Consider the following 21,520-nt stretch of genomic DNA (forward strand, 5'->3'; position numbering starts at 1 on the left):
TACTCAAAATCAAACCGTCCTCCCTTCAACAGTGGAAGGAAAAGCGTTAATAATAACTATAAAGTATCGAACATTCACTATATGCCAGGCATTACACAGAGCAGACACTCACTTCAATAAGCCCATGGCCACCCAGAAGTAAGCAGTTCAATCAAGGTTCAAGCCAGGCCTGGGGCTCCAAGCCCACAAATGTAGCCAAGCACCGTGTGCTCTCCTAAGCTTCACCACAGCATCAGAAGGCAAAGCATGAGCAGTAAATGATCTCTGAAAAATGGCCTAGTGTGTGTGAAGCAACATTGTGTGGAAAAACAGTACTGTAGACATCTTCTAATGTCCCAGATCCTAGACCCTGATCTGAGTTGGGGCCAAGCCTATACCTTGCTACTTGACCGTGAGGAACTCACCCAAACTTCTTACCCCTGTATCATATATGTCTATCTCATTTTTTAGGTGAGGGCAAAGGATGGTTTGAAGAAATAGTCAAATTCTAAACTGAAATCTTAATATACTTCCGAAGACCTTGTTTAAGATGAGAAATTTGTCAGGGAGCAATAGTACGTATTTCTAGTGAAGATCTACTATGGAAATCTTTTAAGAAAAGACAAAAATTCCAGAAAAGAGACTGGAAGAAGAAAAAGCAAAAAGCAAAAGATCGTTTGTTTGCAACCAACACATTACTTACTTTCCTAGCCAGCGTTTTTACCCTGGGACTCCCCAGCCTCAGGAGACGAGACAGAGACAGTGGACAGGACCCACTTCACATGGAGCTGATGTTGCCAGTGTTCACAGCAGAGAGACAGGCCACGGAGAAAACTGGCTTCTGTCTCAATCTAGGAGGGCCCCGTGGGATGTAGGCAAGTTATGTGAATGAAGGATTTCCAGAGAGAGAAAATCCACTCTTAGCCACTGAACCTTCCTTGCCTCCCCTCTCTTCTTGGGCTCTCCCTTTGCTGGCCACTCCCAGGCAAAGGAGGAAAGTACTGACAGCCTTTGGAGACCACTGACGAGGTTCCAATCCTGAAGTTTTCCAGTTGCCTACCCTGTGGTCCAGCAACTCAGTCAACCTCTCTGAGCCCCAGTGTTTTCATCTGAAAAATGGAGATGATAATAACTGGGCACTTGGTAAGAGCATCCATAAGAAAATCCATAATCTCATATTTACTAAAGAAAGACTAAAGCTTTCTCCTTAGTATCAAAAACAAGACAAAAATATCTGTTCTTGCCAATTCTATTCAACATTGTACTAGAGGTTCTAGCCAGGGCAATTAGATAAGAAAAATTAAAAAGAGGAATCCATATTGGAAAGGAAGAGGTAAAACCATGTCTGTTTGCAAGTGACATTATCTTTTTTTATTATTATTTATTTATTTATTTATTTATGAGAGAAAGAGCAGGGAGAGGGCAGAGAGACAAAGAGAGAATCCCAAGCAGGCTGCACATTCAGTGCAGAACCCAATGTAGCGCTTGATCTCACAACCCTGGGATCATGACCTGAGCCAAAATCAAGAGTTGGACGCTCAACTGACTGAGTCACTCAGGTGCCTAACATGATCTTATATATAGCAAATTGTGAATACACACACACACACACACACACACACCTCAAATATTTAAGCTAATAAATGAATTCATCAAAGTTTCCAGGACACAAGGTCAATATACAATATTGGTTATACTTCTACACACTAGCAATGAACAATCCAAAAATAACATTAAGAAAACAATTCCACTTAAAATGGCATCAAAAAGATTAAAATACTTAAAAATAAACTTAACAAAAGAAGTACAAGATTTGGACAGTTAAAAACTACAAAATATTACTGAAAGAAATTTTAAAAGACTTAAATAAATAGAAAGTCATCCATATACATGAATTGGGAAACCTGACTTAATAAAATTAAGATGGTAATACTCCCCCAAATGATCTACTGATTCAGTGAAATCCGTATCAAAATCGCAGCTGCCTTTTACACAGAATTGACAACCTGATCCTAAAATCTGTACGGAAATGCAAGGGCCCCAGAATAACCCAGAAAAAGAAAAACAAAGTTGGAGGACTCATACTTCCTCATTTCAAAGCTTATTATATAATCAAGATTACTGCATAATCAAGATGATATGGTATTGGCATAATGATAGATACTACATCAGTGAGATAGAATTGGAAGTCAAGAAATAAACCCATACATCTGTGGTCAATTATTTTCAACAAATATGGCAACATGATTAAATGGGGAAAAGAACAGTCTTTTCAATTCATGGTGCTGGGACGACTGGACATTCACTTGCAAAAGAATAAAGTTGGACTCCTACCTCATGCCATCTGCAAAAAGTAACCCAAAATAGGCCAAAGATCTAAATGTAAGAGCCAAAACTATAAAACGCTTAGAAGGAAAAATAGGTGAAAATGTTTATGACCTTTGATTAGTCAATGGTTTCTTAGATAAGATGCCTAAAGCACAAGCACAAACAACAAAATAAAAATAAGGGGCGCCTGGCTGGTTCAGTTGCCAAAATATGTGACTCTTGATCTCGGGGTTTTGAGTTCAAGCCCCACATTGGGTGTAGAGCCTACTAAAAAAAAGTAAGTTGCAGTTCCTCAAAATTTTAAACTTTGCGCCTCAAAGAAATGGAAGAAAAGTGAAATGGTGACCCAGACCTCCAGGTTTTGTTCTGATGTGTAAGGAGCTTGCACTCATCACTCTTGTACTAACCCCACGAAACTGAAAACTAACAACTTTCTTAGATCCAGCAGAGAACTGAGGTCACAGGGCAAGCTGCTACCCCATGTATTGGTGAGATCAATAGGTGGGTACAGAGAATCACAGCCGACCAGAGATGAAGCCCAAGGGCAGAAGTTCTGCAGGAAGCAGCACCAAAGTAGGGAAACTGAAACCGTAGTGGTGAATTGCTGGAAACTCAGGGTGGACAAGTTTGAGACTAAAACACCAGGTGCCCGTTCTTAGGGAAGCTCTCACACTTTTGTGAGTTTTACTTCCAGGAGCCCGCCAGGTTCTGACAATGCAGATCAGAGATAAATCCCACCATACGTCCAGAATGGGGAGGGGTGTTGGGGGAAGTTGTTGAGATGTGACCACCGGTTGACCCACAAGCTGGACCTGGGCAATTGGAGGCTCCCCGCCCCTCCTCTATCCTTTGAAATGTGTGTTCCACTTGCCTTCCCTATTCCCAGAAGCTGCCTCAAGGATACGGCCTTGAGATAGAAATGTGGTGTTGAGACTATCTGGATGGTATGCATGACTGGATCCAGTTATGGACCTGTATGAACTTTAAGTGTGGAAATCTACTCATTTCGCAGCTGCCCCAGACAAACCTCTCATAAGTTCCCTTGCTTATGAAACCTGCCACCTACCAATCCAGAGGGCTCTGCCTCTCACTTTGGTCTCTCCCTGCCCTCTGTGAACTGGGAGCTGGTTTCAGACTTCACCCAGGAAGCGCCCAAAGAATTTGCAAACTAACAAGGGGAAATACATCAGAGTACTCTGTTCTTAATTAGTCTAGCTTTCAAAAAGCTATTTTACCTAACTGACAGATTTTACTGGAGCCTAGCCAACCTGGGGAAAAGGAAATACCCACCTAAGGGGCTGGGGGATCTGACAAGCACTTGAGATGGTCACAGCACAGGCTCACTAAAAGACTGAGACCTAATCATGAGATCAGAGAATGTTCCCCTTCCCACACATCTTACTGGGATGTCAGTGGAGCTCCTATGCAACAAGGGGAGACAAAACCAAGAAAACCAGAGGAAGTTTAGCCTCTGACATTTACAGCTACAGCTAACAGTAAATATAGCCTAACTCTCAGACAGGAAAACATAAAGCTTCACAATAATGGTTCTATTTACCTCAGTTCCTTTTACACAGTGCATCATGTCAGGCTATCAACAGAAAATTATGAGGAAATCCTAAAAGACAAAAAACACTTTGAAGAGACAGAGCCAACATCAGAACCAGACTCAGGTATGGCAGAGATGTAGAAATTATCAGACTATGAATATAAAATAACTATGATTAATATGCTAAGGGCTGTAATGGAAAAAAGTAGACAACATGAAAGAAGAGATACGCAATGTAAACAGAGAGATGGAAACTCTAAGAAAGAATTGGAAGTTAATGCTAGGAATCAAAATCACTGTAAAGAAATGAAGAATGCCAGGTTTACCAATAGACTGGTCACAGCCCAGGAAAGAATCAGCGAGCTTGAAGAAATGTCAATAGATACTTCTAAAACTGAAATATAAACAGAAATAAGAATGACAAAGAACAGAATAAGAACTATGGGACGATTTTAAAAGGTGTAACATATGCATAATGAAAATGCAGGGGAAAAGAAAAGAAGAAATATTTGAAGCGATAATGACAGAGAACTTTCCAAAATTAATGACAGACACAAAACTACTGATCCGGAGGCTCAGAAAACATCAAGCAGGATAAACACCAAAAAAAAAAATCTATACCTAGACATATCTTATTCAAACTGCAAAAAATCAAAGACAAAAAGAAAATCTTGAAAGAGACAGAGGGGGAAAAACACTTTACCTATAGAGAAGCAAAGATAAGAATTATATCAGACCTCTCTTGAGAAACCATGCAAGCAAGAGGAGTGGTGTGAAACATTTATGGCATTGAAGAAAAAAAAAAAAAAGAAACAAAAAACAAGACAACCCACCAACCTGGCTGGCACAGTCAGAGAAGTGTGGGTCATGAGTTCTCACGGGTCGTGAGTGTGAGCCCCACATGGGGTGTAGAGATTACTTACATAAATAAAACCTTTAAAAAAAAAGTGAAAGAGAAATAAAGACTTTCTCAGAAAAAAAAAAAAAATAGAGAATTTGTCACCAGTTGATCTACTTTGCAAAAATCAGTAAACAAAATTCTTCTTCAGAAAGAAAATGATGTAGGTCAGGAACTTGTATCTACATAAAGGAAGAACATTAGAAAAGGGATAAATGAAGATAGAATAAAATATTTTATTTGTATTATTCTGAACTGATCTAATAGATAAATTCATTCCAAAAAATAGCAGCAAAATATCCAGTGATCACAATTTATAGAGAAGTGAAATAAATGACCACAATGCTATAAGGGGCAGGAGGGATGATTTAGGAATCCACAATTATAAAGTACTCTCACTGCCTGTGAATTGGTAGTGTTATTTGAAAAAGACTTGAATTACTTGTAAATGTATATTGCAAATTAAAGGGCAACCACTACAAAAAGTAAATAAAGAAGTATGATGATATGCTAAGAAAAGGGAGAAAATGGAATTCTATAAAATGCTCAGTTAAAACCAGAGACATTAGAAAAAAAGTAGAAAAGAAAGAAAGAAAGAAAGAAAGAAGAAAGAAAGGAAGAAAGAAACTAGGAAGAAAGAAAGAAACAAACTAGGAGGGAAGAAAAAGAGAAAGAAAGAAAAGAAAGAAAGAAAGAAAGAAAGAAAGAAAGAAAGAAAGAAAGAAAAGAAGGAAAAGAAGGAAGGAAGGAAGGAAGGAAGGAAGGAAGGAAGGAAGGAAGAACAGGGCAAAGAATAGAAAATGGCAGCACACTCAGTAAGACAATACCCCAGCCGTAGTTGCTAAATGATGATCACTTAAACATCTATGGTCTAACACATCAGGTAAAAGACAGATACATGAGAGTGGATAAAAAGCCACTGCATGTTGTACACAGAAAACTCACATTTAGTGAGTTATCTATCACAATATAGATAGATTGAACTAAAGGGGATGGAGAAAGATATACCATGCTAACACTCAAAAAAGAAAAAAAAAGAGCTGGAGTTATCATATTAATTTCAGACAAAACAGTTCAGAGCAAGAAAAAACTATCAGGAATAAAGAGGAGCATTACATAAGAATAAAGGGATCAATTCTCTAAGAAGACAATGATCCTTACTGTGTATGTGCCTAACAACAGAACATTAAAATACACAAGGTGAAAACTGATAGAACTGCAAGCAGCGACAAATGAACTATTATAGTTGGAGATTTCAACACCCCTCTATCAGTAATTGACAGATCCAGCATACAGAAAGTCAGTAGGGACAGAGTTGAAGTTAAACAGCACCATCAATCAAATTGCAATCTAATTGACATCTTTGGGTGACTTCATCCAACAAGAGAATAATACATGTTTTTCTCAAACTTACATGGAATATTTACAAAGATAGATATATTCTGGGCTATAAAACACACCTTAATAAATGCAAAAGAATGGAAATAATACAAAGTATACCATCAGACCACAACAGGATTAAATTAGAATCAGTACTAGAAAACCCCCCAAATACTCGGAGATTAAACAACACACTTCTAAATAATTCATGGACCAAAATAGTCTCAAGATAAATTTAAAGCTAAATGAAAATAAACATACAACTCATCAAAAGTTGTGGGACACTGTGAAAGTATGGCATAGAAGGAAATGTATAGCATTGGATTCACATATCAGAAAAGAAAGATTTAAAATCAATACTCTAAGTTTCCACCTCAGGAAACTAGAAAAGCACATTAAATACAAAGCAAGCAGAAGAAAAGAAATAATAAAAATTAGAGCAGAGGGGTGCCTGGCTGGCTTAGTCAGTAGAACATCCAATTGTTATCTCAGGGTCATGAGTTTGAGCCCCATGTTGAGTGTAGAGATTAGAGCAGAAATTAATGCAATTGAAACTAGGAAATCAATAGAGAAAAGAAACAAAACCAAGAGCTTTGGAAATATCAATAAAATTAATAAACCTCTGGCCATGTTGACTGATAAGCAGAAAGAAGACACAAATTACTAATATCAGGAATAAGGGGGGCCTGGGTGGCTCAATCAGTTAAGCCAGCGACTCTTGATTTCAACAGCTCAGGTCAAGATGTCATAGTTCCTGAGATCAAGCCCCGTGTCAGGCTCTGTGCTAACAGCATTGATTCTCTCTCCCTCCCTCCCTCCCTCCCTCCGTCCCTCCCTCCCTCTCTCTCTCTCTCTCTTTCGGCCCCTCCCCTGCTCACACTCTCTCTCCATCTACACTTAAAAAAAAGAAGAAGAAACAAAAGAGGAGCCATGGACATGAACAGGACAATAAAGGACTCTTATGAACAATTCTATGCCCATAAACTTGATAACCTGGATGAAATGGACCAGTTCCTTGAAAGACACAACCTACCAAATTCACATGAGGAGAAATAGATAATCTAAAGAGGACTATATCTATTAAATAAATTGAATCAATAATTAATAACCTTCAAAAACAGAAAGCACCAGGCCCAGATGGGTCCACTGGTGAATACTACCAAACATTAAGGAAGAAATCATACCAATATTTTGTAAACTCTGCCAGAAAATAGAAGCAAAGAGAATACATTCTAACTCATTCTCTGAAACAGCATTACCCTAATATAAAAACCAGAAAAACTCATTACAAGAAAAGAAAACTAGAGACCAGTATTTTTCATGAACATAGAAGCAAAAATTCTTAACAAAATATTAATAAATTGATTCTAACCAATCAAAGAATTATATACCGTAATCAAGGGAGAATGATTCCAGGTATATAAGGCTGGTTCAAGATTTGAAAATCAATTAATGTAATCCATCACATCAACAGGCTAAAGAAGAAAACTCATTATCAAATCAATAGGAACATAAAAATCAGTAGACAATATCCAACACCCATTCATGATAAAAACTTTCAACACTGGAATAGAGGGGGAAACTCCTCAGTTTGATAAAGGACATCCACAGCCAACATCATACTTAATAGTGAGAAACTAAATGTTTTGCTGCTAAGATCAGGAATAAGGGAAGGATGCCTGCTCTCGCCACTCCTATTCAACATCATACTAGAAATCCAAGCTAATGCAATATGGTAAGAAAAGGAAATAAAAGGCATAGGGATTGGGAAAGAAGAAATAAACCTGTCTTTGTTTGTAGAGGTCATGGCTGTCCATATAGAAAATACCAAAGGATCAACAGAAACAAACTCCTGGAATGAATAAGAAATTATAGTGGGGTTGCAAGATACAAGGTTAATATATAAGTCTGTTTCTTATATACTGTTTTCTTATGTATACTATAATATTTCTTATATACTAGCAATGAAGAGTTGGATCTTGAAATTAAAACTCAATACCATTTACATTAGCAAATGAAATATTAATTATACATCTAATAAAATATGTACAAGATCTACATGAAAAAAACTTACAAAACTCTGATGAAAGCAATCAAAGATCTAAATAAATGGAGAGATATTCCATTACATGGATAGGAAGACCCAATATTGTCAATATGTCAGTTCCTCCCAACTTGATCTATAGATTCAGTTCCAATAAAAATCATAGCAAGTTATTTTGTGGCTATTGACAAACTGAGTCTAAAGTTTACATGGTGATGCAAAAGACCTGGAACAGCCAATGAAATAGTGAAGAAGAACAAAATTAGAGGAATGGCGCTACCCAACTTCAATACCTATGTAAAGCTACAATAATCAAAACAGTAGGATATTGGTGAAAGAGTAGACAAGTATTTTGATGAAACAGAATGGAGTGCCCAGAAATGGATCCTTACAAAATCCATTGACCTTTGACAGAAGAGCAAAAGCAATACTGGAGAAAGTCTTTCCACAAATGGTGCTGGAACATAAGAACAAGAAATTATTACCAGCAACTTTTTAAAAGGCCCTTCTGCCTGGAAATTAAATAACGTATCAAACTCCTTGAGCAAAGGGGAAAATACAAACCAAAATTCTGAAATTTCTTTTTTTTTTAATGTTTAATATTTTTGAGACAGAGAGAGACAGAGCATGAGCAAGGGAGGGACAGAGAGAGAGGGAGACACAGAATCCAAAGCAGGCTCCAGGCTCTTAACTGTCAGCACAGAGCCTGATGCGGGGCTCAAACTCACGAACTGTGAGATCATGACCTGATCTGAAGTCGGATGCTTAACCGACTGAGCCACCCAGGCACCCCCAAAATTCTGAAATTTCTAAAAAAAAAAATTGATCATGAAAACTAACAGCATACTCCATCAAATTCATTTAAAGCAGTGAGCAGAGGAAAATTTGTAGCCCTGAACATTTTTGTCAATAAAAATGAAAGAATTTGAGTTTGCAGCTCAGAAAGCTGAGAAAGAAGGGAAATAATAAAAGTGAAAGCAGAAATTAATGAGGCAAAGATCCAAGAAACAATAGATCCAATTATAAAATCCAAAGCCTAGTTTCTTGGGAAAAAATTAACAAAACAGACCAACTGTTATTTATATTTACATAAGAAAAAAAGAAGAAAGAGCAAATACACAAAAATAAGAAATATTAAGTGGGGAATTAGCCATTGAGACAAAAGATATTTTTAAAATACTAAAAGACCATTTATCAGAATCTCTATGAAAATATTGAAAACCTATATGAAATGGATAACTTCCTATGAAAATACAATTAATCAAAATTGACCCCATTACAGGCAGACAGTTTAAACAGACTAATTTCCCTAGAAGTACAAAAAATTATCAAGGAACTTCCACATTAAGAAAGAACCAAGGGGGTGCCTGGGTGGCTCAGTCGGTTAAACATCTGACTTCAACTCAGGTCATGATCTCACAGCTCGTGAGTTCAAGCCCCACGTCAGGTTCTGTGCCGACAGCTCAGAGCCTGGAGCCTGCTTCGGATTCTGTGTCTCCCCCTCTCTCTGACCTCCCATGCTCATGCTCTGTCTCTTTCTATCTCTCAATAATAAATAAACATTTAAAAAAAGAACAAAGAACAAAGTTTCACAGGGTTATTCTACCAAATCTTCAGCTAGTCCCAGTGCTTTACCAACTTTTCCAGAGCATTGAAAATGAAGGGAAATTTCTTAGCTCTTTATATAAAAGAGGAATACTGTAAAAACCCAATTAAGATAGTATAAAAAGATTATAAATATCATTCATGAATATTCATGAAAACATTCTAAATAAAATGCTAGTGAATAGAATTCAACATCACATTATGAAAATAATAATACAACATAACCAAGCGGGATTTATTTCAGGAATACAAGGTTGATTAAATATTAATAAATGAACACACCATATTTATAGATCGATCTAAGGAGATAAATTGCATTTATTTCCACAGCTGCTGAAAAAGTCTTTTACAAAATTCATCACCCAAAATTCATTAAAAAGACTTAAGAAAATAGAAACTTATGGGTACTTTCTTAAGATGTAAGTTGACACATGTGCATGGACACACACACAACTTTTGTGCTACAACCAGGATCTCATTTAGCGGGGAAATGCTAGGAACTTTCCATGAAGATCAGGAACAAGGCAACTTTGCCCACGGTCTCCACTGCCACTCAACATTTTACTAGTGATGTTAGCCAGTAAGACAAGACACTCAATTACAGACATGAGATTTCGAAAAGAAAAATAAAACTATCTCTATTTTGCAGATGATATAAATGTACACAGAAAACCCTGGGGAATCAGCGATAAAACTACCATTTTGATAATTTAGCACGCCATCAAATTATCATATAGAAATCAATAGACTTCAACTATACAAATAATAAGTGGTATCGATATATAATACAGAAAAATCTAATGTATGTGTCAAGAAAATTAACAATTCAGGAATAAATATAATAAGAAATATTTAAAAACTACATGAGGAAAAATTTTAAAACAAGTAGACTTGAACAAATGTAAAGACATTTCTGGTTCTTGAACAAAATGACTCGGTATTATAAAAATGTCAGGTCTCCCAAATAAATAAACATTGAAAAAAATTAAAATAAAAAAAAGGGGGCACCTGGGTGGCTCAATCGGTTAAGCCTCTGACATCGGCTGAGGTCATGATCTCATAGTTTGTGAGTTCGAGCCCCACGTTGGGCTTTGCGCTGACAGCTTGGAGCCTGGAGTCTGCTTTGGATTCTGTGGTCTCCTTCTCTTTCTCTGCCCCTCCCATGCTCACACTCTGTCTCTATCTCTCTCAAAAATAAATAAACATTAAAAAAAATTTATAAAAATATCAGGTCTCCCTAAATTAATTTATAAATTTAATGCAATCCCAAGAAAGATACTAATAAGTTTTTTTTGAATTTTTTAAAATGTTTTTATTTATTGTTGAGACAGAGAGAGACACAGCATGAGCAGGGGAGGGGCACAGAGAGAGGGAGACACAGAATGTGAAGCAGTCTCCAGGCTCTGAGCTGTCAGCACAGAGCCTGACGCGGGGCTCAAACTCACAGACTGTGAGATCATGACCTGATCTGAAGTTGGATGCTTAAGCAACTGAGCCACCCAGGCGCCCCAATAAGTTTTTTGTAAGGAACTGTACAAGTTGATGCTAAATTTCATATGGAAAAATATATACATAATTTAAGAATAGCAAGGAAAACACTAAAAGGAAAAAATATAAGGTGACTAGCCCTATAAGTCATTAAAACATGCTGTAAAATTTTTATAATTAGAAAAGTGTAGTGCTAACACATGAATAGACAGGCAAGTCTATCAAAGTTTATCAAGTCTATCATGGAAAAACCAGAAATAATGTCAAGTACATATGGAGCTTTAGTATGTGATAAAGGTAGCAACTCAAATCTCTATGGCAAAACCAGGCTTTTTAATAAATGATGTTGGCACAAATAGTTAGCCATTTGGAGAAAAAGAGAAGATTGAGTTTTACCCCACATCATATTCAAGAATAAACTCCAGATGGTCAGGATCTAAATGTAAACTAAATCCATACAAGTATTAGAAGAAAAATAAGTGAATTTCTCTTTAGCCTGCATATGGGGAAAGGCTTCTAACTATGACTCGAAATCCAAATACACTAAATCCACTAAAAGATTGATAAATTTGATTAAAACAAAAAACTGGTTTTGTATGGCAATGTCACCATAAACAAAGTCATAAGACCATCAATACCCTGGGGGAAAATATTTGCAACATATATTACAGAGTAAGGACCAATATGCCAATAAGTAACTTAAAAATTGAGGAGACAGAAAGGGGAGGGGGGGCCAAGGAAAAACTGGCAGAAGACGAGAACAGACCATTAAAAATTTTATATGTGAAAATGAAAAGATTTTCAACCTCATTCCTAAAACTAATTTAAAACTACACTAAAATACTGCTTCTCACCTATCATATTGACAAAATTTTAAAATTACAATACATTCTGATAGTGAGGCTGTGGATAAAGAAGCATCTCATAGACTGCTGGAGGGAATGTGAATTAGAACAACCATCATAGAGAGTAATTTGGCAGTCTCTAGCAAAACTACACTTGCATTTACCTTTTGAATTAGCAATCCCATTTCTAAGAATTTACCATGTTGATATACTTCCAACGATAAGAAAATACATTGCACAATGTTTATTAGAAGCAATGTTTGCAGCTGTAGAATATTTTCAATAATCTAAATGCCACACATAAGACTGTTGTGTTAGTCTGCTCTGGCTGTTATAAGGAAATACCGTAGACTGGTGGCTCACAGTTCTGGAAGTTGAGAGGGCCAAGATCATGGCGCCGGTGGATTTGATGTCTAGTGAGGACCCACTTGCTGGCTTGCAGATGGCAGCTTCCTGTCTGTATACTCACACTGCCTTTCCTCTGTGCAAGCTTGTGGAGAGAGGGAGAAAGCGCCTGTGTCTTGCTCTTCTAATAGGGCACTGATCCCATTAGGGGACTCCACCCCCATCTAAATCTAATCACCTCCTCAAGGCCCCACCTTCTAATACCATCACAATGGGGGTTAGGACTTCAAAATGAGCATTTTGAGAGGATACAAACATTCAGTCCATAGTATCAGTGGTTAAAAGAACATGGTACCTTCACAAAATAGATTACTGTCAGTTGTTTAAAAAAGAGAGAGAGAGAGAGAGGGAGATCTCTATGAATTGATATGGTTTTCCAGAATTTATTAAGTTAAAAAAAAACAAAAAAGCAGGGGCACCTGGTTGGCTCAGTCGATAGAGAATGTGACTCTTAATCTCAGGGTCATGAGTTCAAGCCCCATGTTGGGTATAGAAATTACTAAAATAAAAACTGTAAAAAGCAAAGGGCAGAAGATGATCTACAGTATACTACCTATTGTATAAGAAAGAACAAATAATAATAAAGAAGGAAAAAATAAGAAAATATACATGTATTTACTCATTTGAGCATAAGGAAACACAGCCAAGCTAAAAAGAAAGCTTAGATCAGATGCCTGCTGGACATAGAATGCCTGCATAGGATGCCTGCATTTTTATATCTGCAGAATTTGTAGCAATGTCCCCTCTCTCATTCCTGATATTGGTAATTTGTGTCTTCTGCATTGTTTTTTTTTTTTTATTAGTCTGGCTAACGGTTTATCAATTTTACTGATTTTTTCAAGGAACATGTTTTCAGTTTTGTTGCCTTTCTGCATTGCTTTGTTTCCCATTGCATGGATTTTCTGCTTTAAAAAAAATCTTTGTTTTCCCTAGTCTTTTGCTCTTCCTTTTCTAGTTTCTTAAACTGAAAGCTGAGGTCACTGAGTTAAGATCTTTCTTCTTTTCTCTTATAGGTTAATACTATACATTTCCCTCTAAGGACAGGACAGGCTGCATGTCCCAATTTTTGATAGGCTGGCTTCTGTTCTATGTTCTTTTATGTTATGGTCAGTCAGGTGTAGCTACAAGAGAAGACACAGGAGAAGTTCAGGAAGACAAGTTTATGATACTCACAGGTCCTAGACACCTGAGGCACAACATAGCACGCCACACAGGGCCACGGGGGGACGTCTTGGTGTGCTCAGCAGGCAGAAAGCAGGGGTGGAGGGGGAAGGCTGGGGCTAGAACCTTTACTGGAGTTTCTGTGGGACAGGCAAAGAAGGGCAGGATGAACACTTTAGGAGTGTCCAGTTTGAATAATTTCAGTGGGCTCTGAACTAGCAGGATGGTCCCTAGTTGCCCACACCTCTACTAAGGTGGCAGAATCTTGCTTCTTGGGGAGTATGAACCAGATAGAGGAGGCCTGGTTCTGGATTGGTTAGTTTGCAAATCAGAGACAGGCTCCTAGCTGGACCTCTTCTGCCTCCAGAACTGGCTAGCCCTAGGAGGGTCAGTCTCTCCCCAGCCAGAAAGGTTTTTAAGACACCAAAACACTATAATTTAGAGAAATAAAAAATATATAAACAACATGGTTTTCATTTTCACTCAATTCAAAAATACTAAATTCCCTTTTGAGGTTTTAGATTTAGAATTGTTTTACTTGGTTTTCAAATAGCCCAGGGGCGGGGAGGTTTCCCAGAGATCTTTCTTTTATCGATTTCTAATTTAATTCCACTGTGGTCACAGAACATAGTTGGTATGACTTGAATCGTTTTAAATTAATGGGGACCTGCTGTATGGCCCAGAATTGAATCTGTCCTGGCAAACGGTCTGTCTGACCTGGAGAAGAATGTGTATTCTGCTCTTAGTGGGTGGCATTCCAGAAGCGTCAATTAAGTCAACCAGGTGGATGGCATTGTCTTCTGTCTTAACTGATTTTTGGTCTACTTACTCTATTAATTATTGAGAGAAAGGTATTAAAATTTCTGAATACGAGTGTCTTATTCCTGCTTGCGGGTGTATCAGTTTTTGCTCTGTGTATTTAAAAAAAAATTTTTTAATGTTTATTTTTAAGAGAGAGAGAGACACAGGGTGTGAGCAGAAGAGGGTCAGAGAGAGAGGGAGTCCGAAGCAGGCACCAGGCTCTGAGCTGTCAGCACAGAGCCCAACGTGGGGCTCGAACTCATGAACGGTGAGATCATGACCTGAGCTAAAGTAGGACGCTCAACTGACTAAGCCACCCAGGCGTCCCACCCCATATATTTTTAAACTGTTACTGGGGACCTAAATGTTTAGAGTTATTCCCACTTTATCATTATAGAATGACACTCTTTATCCCGGGTCATAGTCTACGCTCTGAAATCTACTTCACCCAATAGTATAGCTACTCCAGCTTTCTTTTGCTTAGTGTTAAGACAATATATTTTTTTTTCTCCTTCTTTTGCTTTTAACCTATTTGCATCCTAATATTTCAACTTGTAGGCAGCATAGTTGGGTCCTTGTTCTCAGAATCTGACAATGTCTACCTTTTAATTGAGGGCGTTCAGATCATTTTCTGTTTACTCTAGATTTTCCCATCAGCCTCTTATTCCCTTTTTCCACTTTTCTTAGGGTGTAGTATTTTTCATGATTCCGTTTTATCTCCTGTGTTGGATTAGAAGCCATAATCCTTTGCCGTGCTATTTTCATGGTTGCTTAAGAGGTTTTTTAACTAATCACAGACTACTTTCAAGTCGTATTGTACCACATTATATATAATACAGAAACCTTACAATAGCATATTTCCATCTCTACTCTCCTGGCTTTTGTGCTGTTGTTACACATTTTACTTTTGTAAACTCCACGATACATTAGCCTTGCTTTAAACAGTTATTTTTTTATTGTGGTGATAGATAACAAAATTTACCACCTTAACCATATTTAAGTATACAGTTCAATGGCATTAATCACAGTCATGTTGTTGTGCAAGAATGACCATGATCCATCTTTCCAGAACTCGGCAATAAATTCTTTACAAAAAGAAATGTGAATAATAAGAAAATCTTTTCTATTTACCAATGTCGTTTGCAGTCATGACCTCGTGATTTCATGAGTTCAAGCCCCGCATTGGGCTCTGTGCTGACAGTGTGGAGCCTGCTGGGGATTCTCTCTCTCCCTCCCCCACTCACGCTGTCCCTGTCTCTCTCAAAATAAATAAATAAACTTAAAAAAAGAAAGAACTTCCTTAAACCTGACTCAGAGGCAGGTCAGCTAGTGATGAATTCTTTCTGCTGATACCTTTATCCATGTTCCCTGTACACAAAATGTATTCTGGTTCCTTTTTGATTTTCTCTTTATCGCTGGTTTTAAGCAATTTGCTTTTGATGTATCCTTGGTGTTATTTCCTGTGCTTGGAGTTCATTTTGTTTCTTGGAACTGGGGGCTTACAGTTTTCATCAAGCTTAGAAAAATTTCAGCCATTTTTTTTCCAACCCTTTTTTTTTTTTTCCTATCTTCCCTTCTTCCTCTTCTGCTTCAAGGATTCCAAACACACGCATATCCGGCCACCTGAAGTTGCCCCACAGCTCACTAATGGCTCTGCTCATTTTGTTTCAGTCTTTTTTTTTTGTTTCATTTCATTTAAATTAATGTGTTTTCAAGTGCACCAATCTTTCCTTCCACAACATCTGATCTCCAATAATCGCACTGTTTTAGTTGTCAGCTGCAGTTGGGAGAGGCTGAGAATTTTTTAAACCATCAAGAAATGGCTCCTTTTTAAAAACAGTTCTGCCCTCCATTTGCATTTTACTACTTCAGCAGCAAGAAGAAATCAGGCGGCACCTTGAACACTGCTTGCAAATCTTGCAAGCCTAGATCACAAAGTTCGTTAGAACGTCCTGCTCTCCACAAAACCTGTTGATAGTGCCACTAAGTTTTGCCACCATGTAAGAGACCCCCCAATACCTAGTTTCAGGTCACGATCTCGCGGTCAGTGGGTCCAAGCCCCCGTGTCAGGCTCTGTGCTGACAACTCGGAGCCTGGAACCTGCTTTGGATTCTGTCTCCCTCTCTCTCTGCCTGTCCTCTGCTCGCACTCTGTGTCTCTCTCTCTCAAAAATAAACATTAAAAAAAGATATGTAACCAATAGGAAATTTTTTAAATTTAAAATTCAGCAGCTTCAAATGACATTTACTAGCTCATAGTTTCTGTACCTCAGGAATCCAGGGCCTTAGCTGGGTCCTCTGGCTCGGGGTCTCTCACGGGGTGCCATCAGGGGTAGGTTAGGGCTGTGGTCATCTCAAGGCTCGACTGGTGGAGGATCCATTTCCAAGCTCACTCATATGGTGGTTGGTAGGATTCAGTCCCTCATGGCCTACTGGACCGAGTCCCTCCACTGACCTCCCCACTCAGTTCCATGCCATGTGGAACTCTCCAAGGAGCAGCTCGCTTGGTCAGAGCAAACAACCAAGAGGTGCCAGACAGTACGGGAACAAGAAAAAGTCAAAGTCTTTTGTCACCTGATCTTGGAAGCAACAGCCATCTCTTTTGATGGATTTTTTCCATTAGAAGCAAGTCTACTTCCAGCTCACATTTAAGGGAGGGGATTGATTACATCCATAGTTTTTTTTTGTTTTTTCATTTTAGACACTGTAGTTTTAATCTCTATAAGTTTTCCATGGGATTTTGTTTTATTTTTGAGAGAGAAAGAGAGATGGCGTGAGTGGAGGAGGGGCAGAGAGAGGGAGACACAGAATCCAAAGCAGGCTCCAGGCTCTGAGCTGTCAGCACAGAGCCCAATGTGGGGCTTGAACTCACAAACCGTGAGATCATGACCTGACCCAAAGTCGGGCGCCTAACCAACTGAGCCACCCTAGCGCCCTGCTATTGGATTTTTATATCTTGTGTTAACACATTCCATCTTTCTTCTGGCTTTGCCAGCATCTGGAGTACAGTTACAACTTTTAATGGCCTGTGTCCTAATTGTATCATCTGGGTCATTTCTGGATCCATTTTATTTTCCTTTTCATTAGGGATGCTATTTTATTTGCTCTTTGCTTGCCTGGTAGGTTCTGATTGGATGTCAGACATCATGAGTTTTATCAGTTGCAAGGTATTTTTGTATTGCAACAATTAGCTTTGTTCTCGGATTGCCGTTAAGTATGTGCACTTTGATCATTTTGGGTCTCGGTTTTAAACTTTGTTAGGATGGAGGAAGTGTGAATTTGGGTGTAACTTCACACACTACTGAGGCAGAGCCTGGCTGAATGTTCTACTACATGCCCTGTGATTATGAGGTTTCTCACCCTGGCTGATGGGAACAGGAACAACCAGGTCCTGGGTAAAGCTCCCCCAACCCATTCATGTGGTTCCTTATACGCGTATGCTGACCAGTGGTCAGTGGAAGGTCAGGGAACCCTAAGCAAACCTCTCTAGTTCTTTGTGCAGCTGTCCTCTCCAGTTTTGTCCTGCGAATCCCATTTCCTGGGGCTGTGAGAGCTGGCTCAGGGCAAAGGCAGGAGGAAGGCACAGCAGCATAGGTAGTTGCCAGTAGGTAGTTCACTCACAACTCCCCTCAGGGCACAAGCAGGCAGGGTCACAGTGTTACTTTTAAGTCCACGAACATGAACCCTTTTTTAAAGTTCTCAAGGATTTTTTTTTTTTTTTTAACTTTTCTAAAGTCCATAAACACTTTTCAGAATCCCATTCAGTACTCCCTGGGCACCTGCCATACACCAGTTACGGAGGAACAGACAGAGTTCAGACACGTAAAAAACAAAGAAAAACACCACCATAAATTAGGACATAGCACAGCGGAGGCAAAAAATGGGAGTGTGGAAGATGTGTCTGGCCTTGTCACAGGTAAACAAAGGGTAAACAAGACAAGTCTTGTCTATATCATGTGTGGAAGGGTGGTTCTCTGCTGTAAGCAGTTTTCCAGAACATAAAGGATGGATTCCTTTTAACAGTCCCCGTTTTCCAGGATCACAGGGCTTGGGGTCAAGGTCCACATTACCAGTAGACATGTTACAGAACAAGAAAACAGTGAGCACCAAGGACAGAAATGTGCAAATACAAGAAGTGCTTGGTATCAGTCGAGTATCTCAAGCATAAAGGTGTGACCAGAGAGAATTTGGAAATAATAGGCATTCAGGTTTGATGATCAGGTTTGAGACATCTGGGTGCCAGCCCATCAGGGTGAGTAATTAGTAGGTGTACAGGCCTCGGCACACACAGGCCTGAGCCCAGGCCTCATGTCTGGCTGCTATGGGCCATTTCTGGGGTTTGCGCAGAGCAGTTGGCTGCTGACCAGACTATGAGTGTTTGTCCCCAAAAGGTCAGCTCAGAAAAGCGGAAATCCGGAAAGGTGGCTCTCGCTTCAAAGCACTCCTGACCAAAGACGTACGGTCTTCCCAGGCCCGGCCTGCAGCCGCTTCACAGAGCAGCCACAGCAAAGAGCGCTGCTGCTGAGCCGGAGGCCGGACAGGGACTCCTAATTTAGAGGCCTTTTGTAGCACAGGATTTCAACACTTCCCAGAGGTGAGCACTGTCACCTATTAGGATGAACCTCCTTCTCAAATTAACAAGTTTTTCTTCATGACCTATGCATGCCTTGTGTGTGTGTCTTTTTAATGGAACAATCCTGCTTTTTTTGTCCTTCCTGCTTTTCTTTCATACCAGGAACAAGAGAGAAGACATTTCTCAGAAGAAAGGAACTAGCAATTAAAGACCCAAGGGGATTAAACTGCTATAAGAAGAGGTATAAAAATAAGGAGGGGGACAAACCATAAGACACTCTTAAAATGCAAAACTGAGGACTACTGGAGGGGGTGTGGGTGGGGGGATGAGCTAAATGGACAAGGGGCATTAAGGAGGGCACTTGTTGGGATGAGCACCGGGTGTTATACATAGGGAATGAATCACTGGAACTACTCCTGAAATTGTTATTGTACTATATATGCTAACCTGGATGTAAATTAAAAATAGCAACATAACATAAAAATAAAAATAAAATAAAATAAATTACATTACATTAAAATTAAAATAAAAACTGCTATTAGAAGAGGAATCCAGCCTACCAACAATATCAAAAGTGGATCTGGGAGAGAAATAAGAGACCCACCAGAGAAGCCATGTGCACGGTGGCTCCCTAAACATGTGATGGCCCCCGAGTGACCTACAGGACCTGCACACAGGGGCGCCGAGCGTGGAAGGCACAGAGGCCAAACAGTGACCAGGCAGCACTGCAGCCCACGTGAGCTCCTCCCTCTCTCTGGGCCTCTCCCCTGTCAACACCTCAACACCAAGTAGCAAGTCTTCTGTATCTTGGGATGTGTCTCCCAGTAGCTCCTCAGGGATGTGCCCCATTTTACTCCCTGGTGCCTACTACAAAGGGGGCCTTGATGGAGGTTTGTCACCTAGACGTAGCCCCTGCCTGTGACAAGGCATAAGAACACCTGTAATAAAGAGTGCTTGAGACGCCTGGGTGGCTGAGTCGGCCAAGCATCTGACTCCTGATTTCGGCTCAGGTTGTGAGCATGGAGCCTGCTTGGGATTCTCTCTCTCCTCTTCCTCTCTCTCTCTCTCTCTCTCTCTTTGCCCCTCCCCTGCTCTCGCTCATGCACTCTCTCAAAATAAATAAACGTAAAAAAAAAAAAAAAGAGTTGTTAAATGTTCCATTTATACACCTTAAACATTACAAAGATTTATATACAGGAATGACCACTCCCCAAGATTGGAAAATGGTCTAGGAACCCCCAAAAATATAGTCTCCCAACTTTTTCAAAAAGACCTGGATGATTCACAAAGACAGAGCCAAGCTCTCAATGCATTTTCCTCAACACAGTTAACAAACACTGCATCTAGATCATGTTGGCCAATGACAGAGGAAAGATTATGGTACGGAAAATCCCTCTCCAGCGGTGGTGCTGAGCACCCTGGCTTGACCTGGGTGACCGTGTGGCCATCATTTCCTGAATCGCTTGAAGAGTGGGTGCACGTGCTTCGTGGAAGTCTTGCCCCGTGACGAGTGGTACTCCATGTACACGGTGTCGTCGGCCCCAGACATAGAACTCATTGTGCCAAAGCGCCGAGACACCTGCAGGAGAACCCAGCCCAAGGTTAGTTTACAAGGGGAAAGACACTCCTTTTAGAACATTTATAATTGTAGTAAGTTTTTCAAAGTTTTTAATATTTTTTTTGGAACATTTATTGACTACTTACTATGTCTCAGGCATTATACTAAACAGTTCACATGCATTTACATGTTATTAACTCATCTAATCCTCCCAATCATTATAATCCTCATTTTACAGATGAAGAAACTGAGGCACAGAGAGATTAAGTAACTTGTCCAAGATTACACAGCTCTTAAAGAGACGGGATTTCAACTCTGGCAGCCAGCTTCAGATTCCCTATTCTTAACCATAATGCTATTCTGCCTCTCTTACTAACAATTTATGAACAGAATTTTTCAACAGTGAGAACAGTGGTCCCCCAACAGCTCAAGACTCCACCATAAGGTTTTGAATCAAATGGAAAGCCAGAAAGCCCTGGGCTTGAATCTTGGATCTACCTCTCACTGTGGACAAATACTGAATGTCTGCACCTCAATGAACTCATCTATAAAATGGGGACAGCCACATCTGTCTTGACATACATGGTGTGAACAGAAATCACACAGGCAGGGTTTGACCCAGAGCCTTGCACACCACTTGCACCAGATTACAAGCCTGGGGACATACAGGCACCAAGCAATGCCAACCTGACCTTAGGTGACTCCCTGGTTGGTGGCATTGACCAGGCATTCCAAGGACACAGTGAGAGGCAAGCATCCATGAGGGAAGGCTCAGACACCTCCGAGCTGGTCTGGTCCCCCAGTCTCAGGCTAGAGGAAGGGCAGCACCTCCCCGGGGGACAGTGTATTTCTTCCTTCACCCCAACCACTGCTCACTTCTTAGCTCTAACATCAATATAGTTTCCAA

The 21,520-nt window shown here is 39.5% G+C and overlaps 1 protein-coding gene across 1 annotated transcript in view; it reads right to left on the bottom strand.

The window, feature by feature from the left end:
• Nucleotides 1-10,069: 10,069 nt before the first annotated feature.
• The window catches only part of ERCC3 (ERCC excision repair 3, TFIIH core complex helicase subunit), a 37,678-nt gene continuing 26,227 nt past the window's right edge, over nt 10,070-21,520 (bottom strand). Inside the window, exon 15 of the mRNA XM_049615773.1 lies at nt 10,070-20,634. Within this exon, the coding sequence (XP_049471730.1) occupies nt 20,503-20,634 (132 nt within the window). The 3' untranslated portion in view covers nt 10,070-20,502. The remainder of the gene's footprint in view (nt 20,635-21,520) is intronic.

Source organism: Panthera uncia (genome assembly GCF_023721935.1).
Source record: "Panthera uncia isolate 11264 chromosome C1 unlocalized genomic scaffold, Puncia_PCG_1.0 HiC_scaffold_3, whole genome shotgun sequence".
NCBI classification, from domain to species: Eukaryota; Metazoa; Chordata; class Mammalia; order Carnivora; family Felidae; genus Panthera; species Panthera uncia.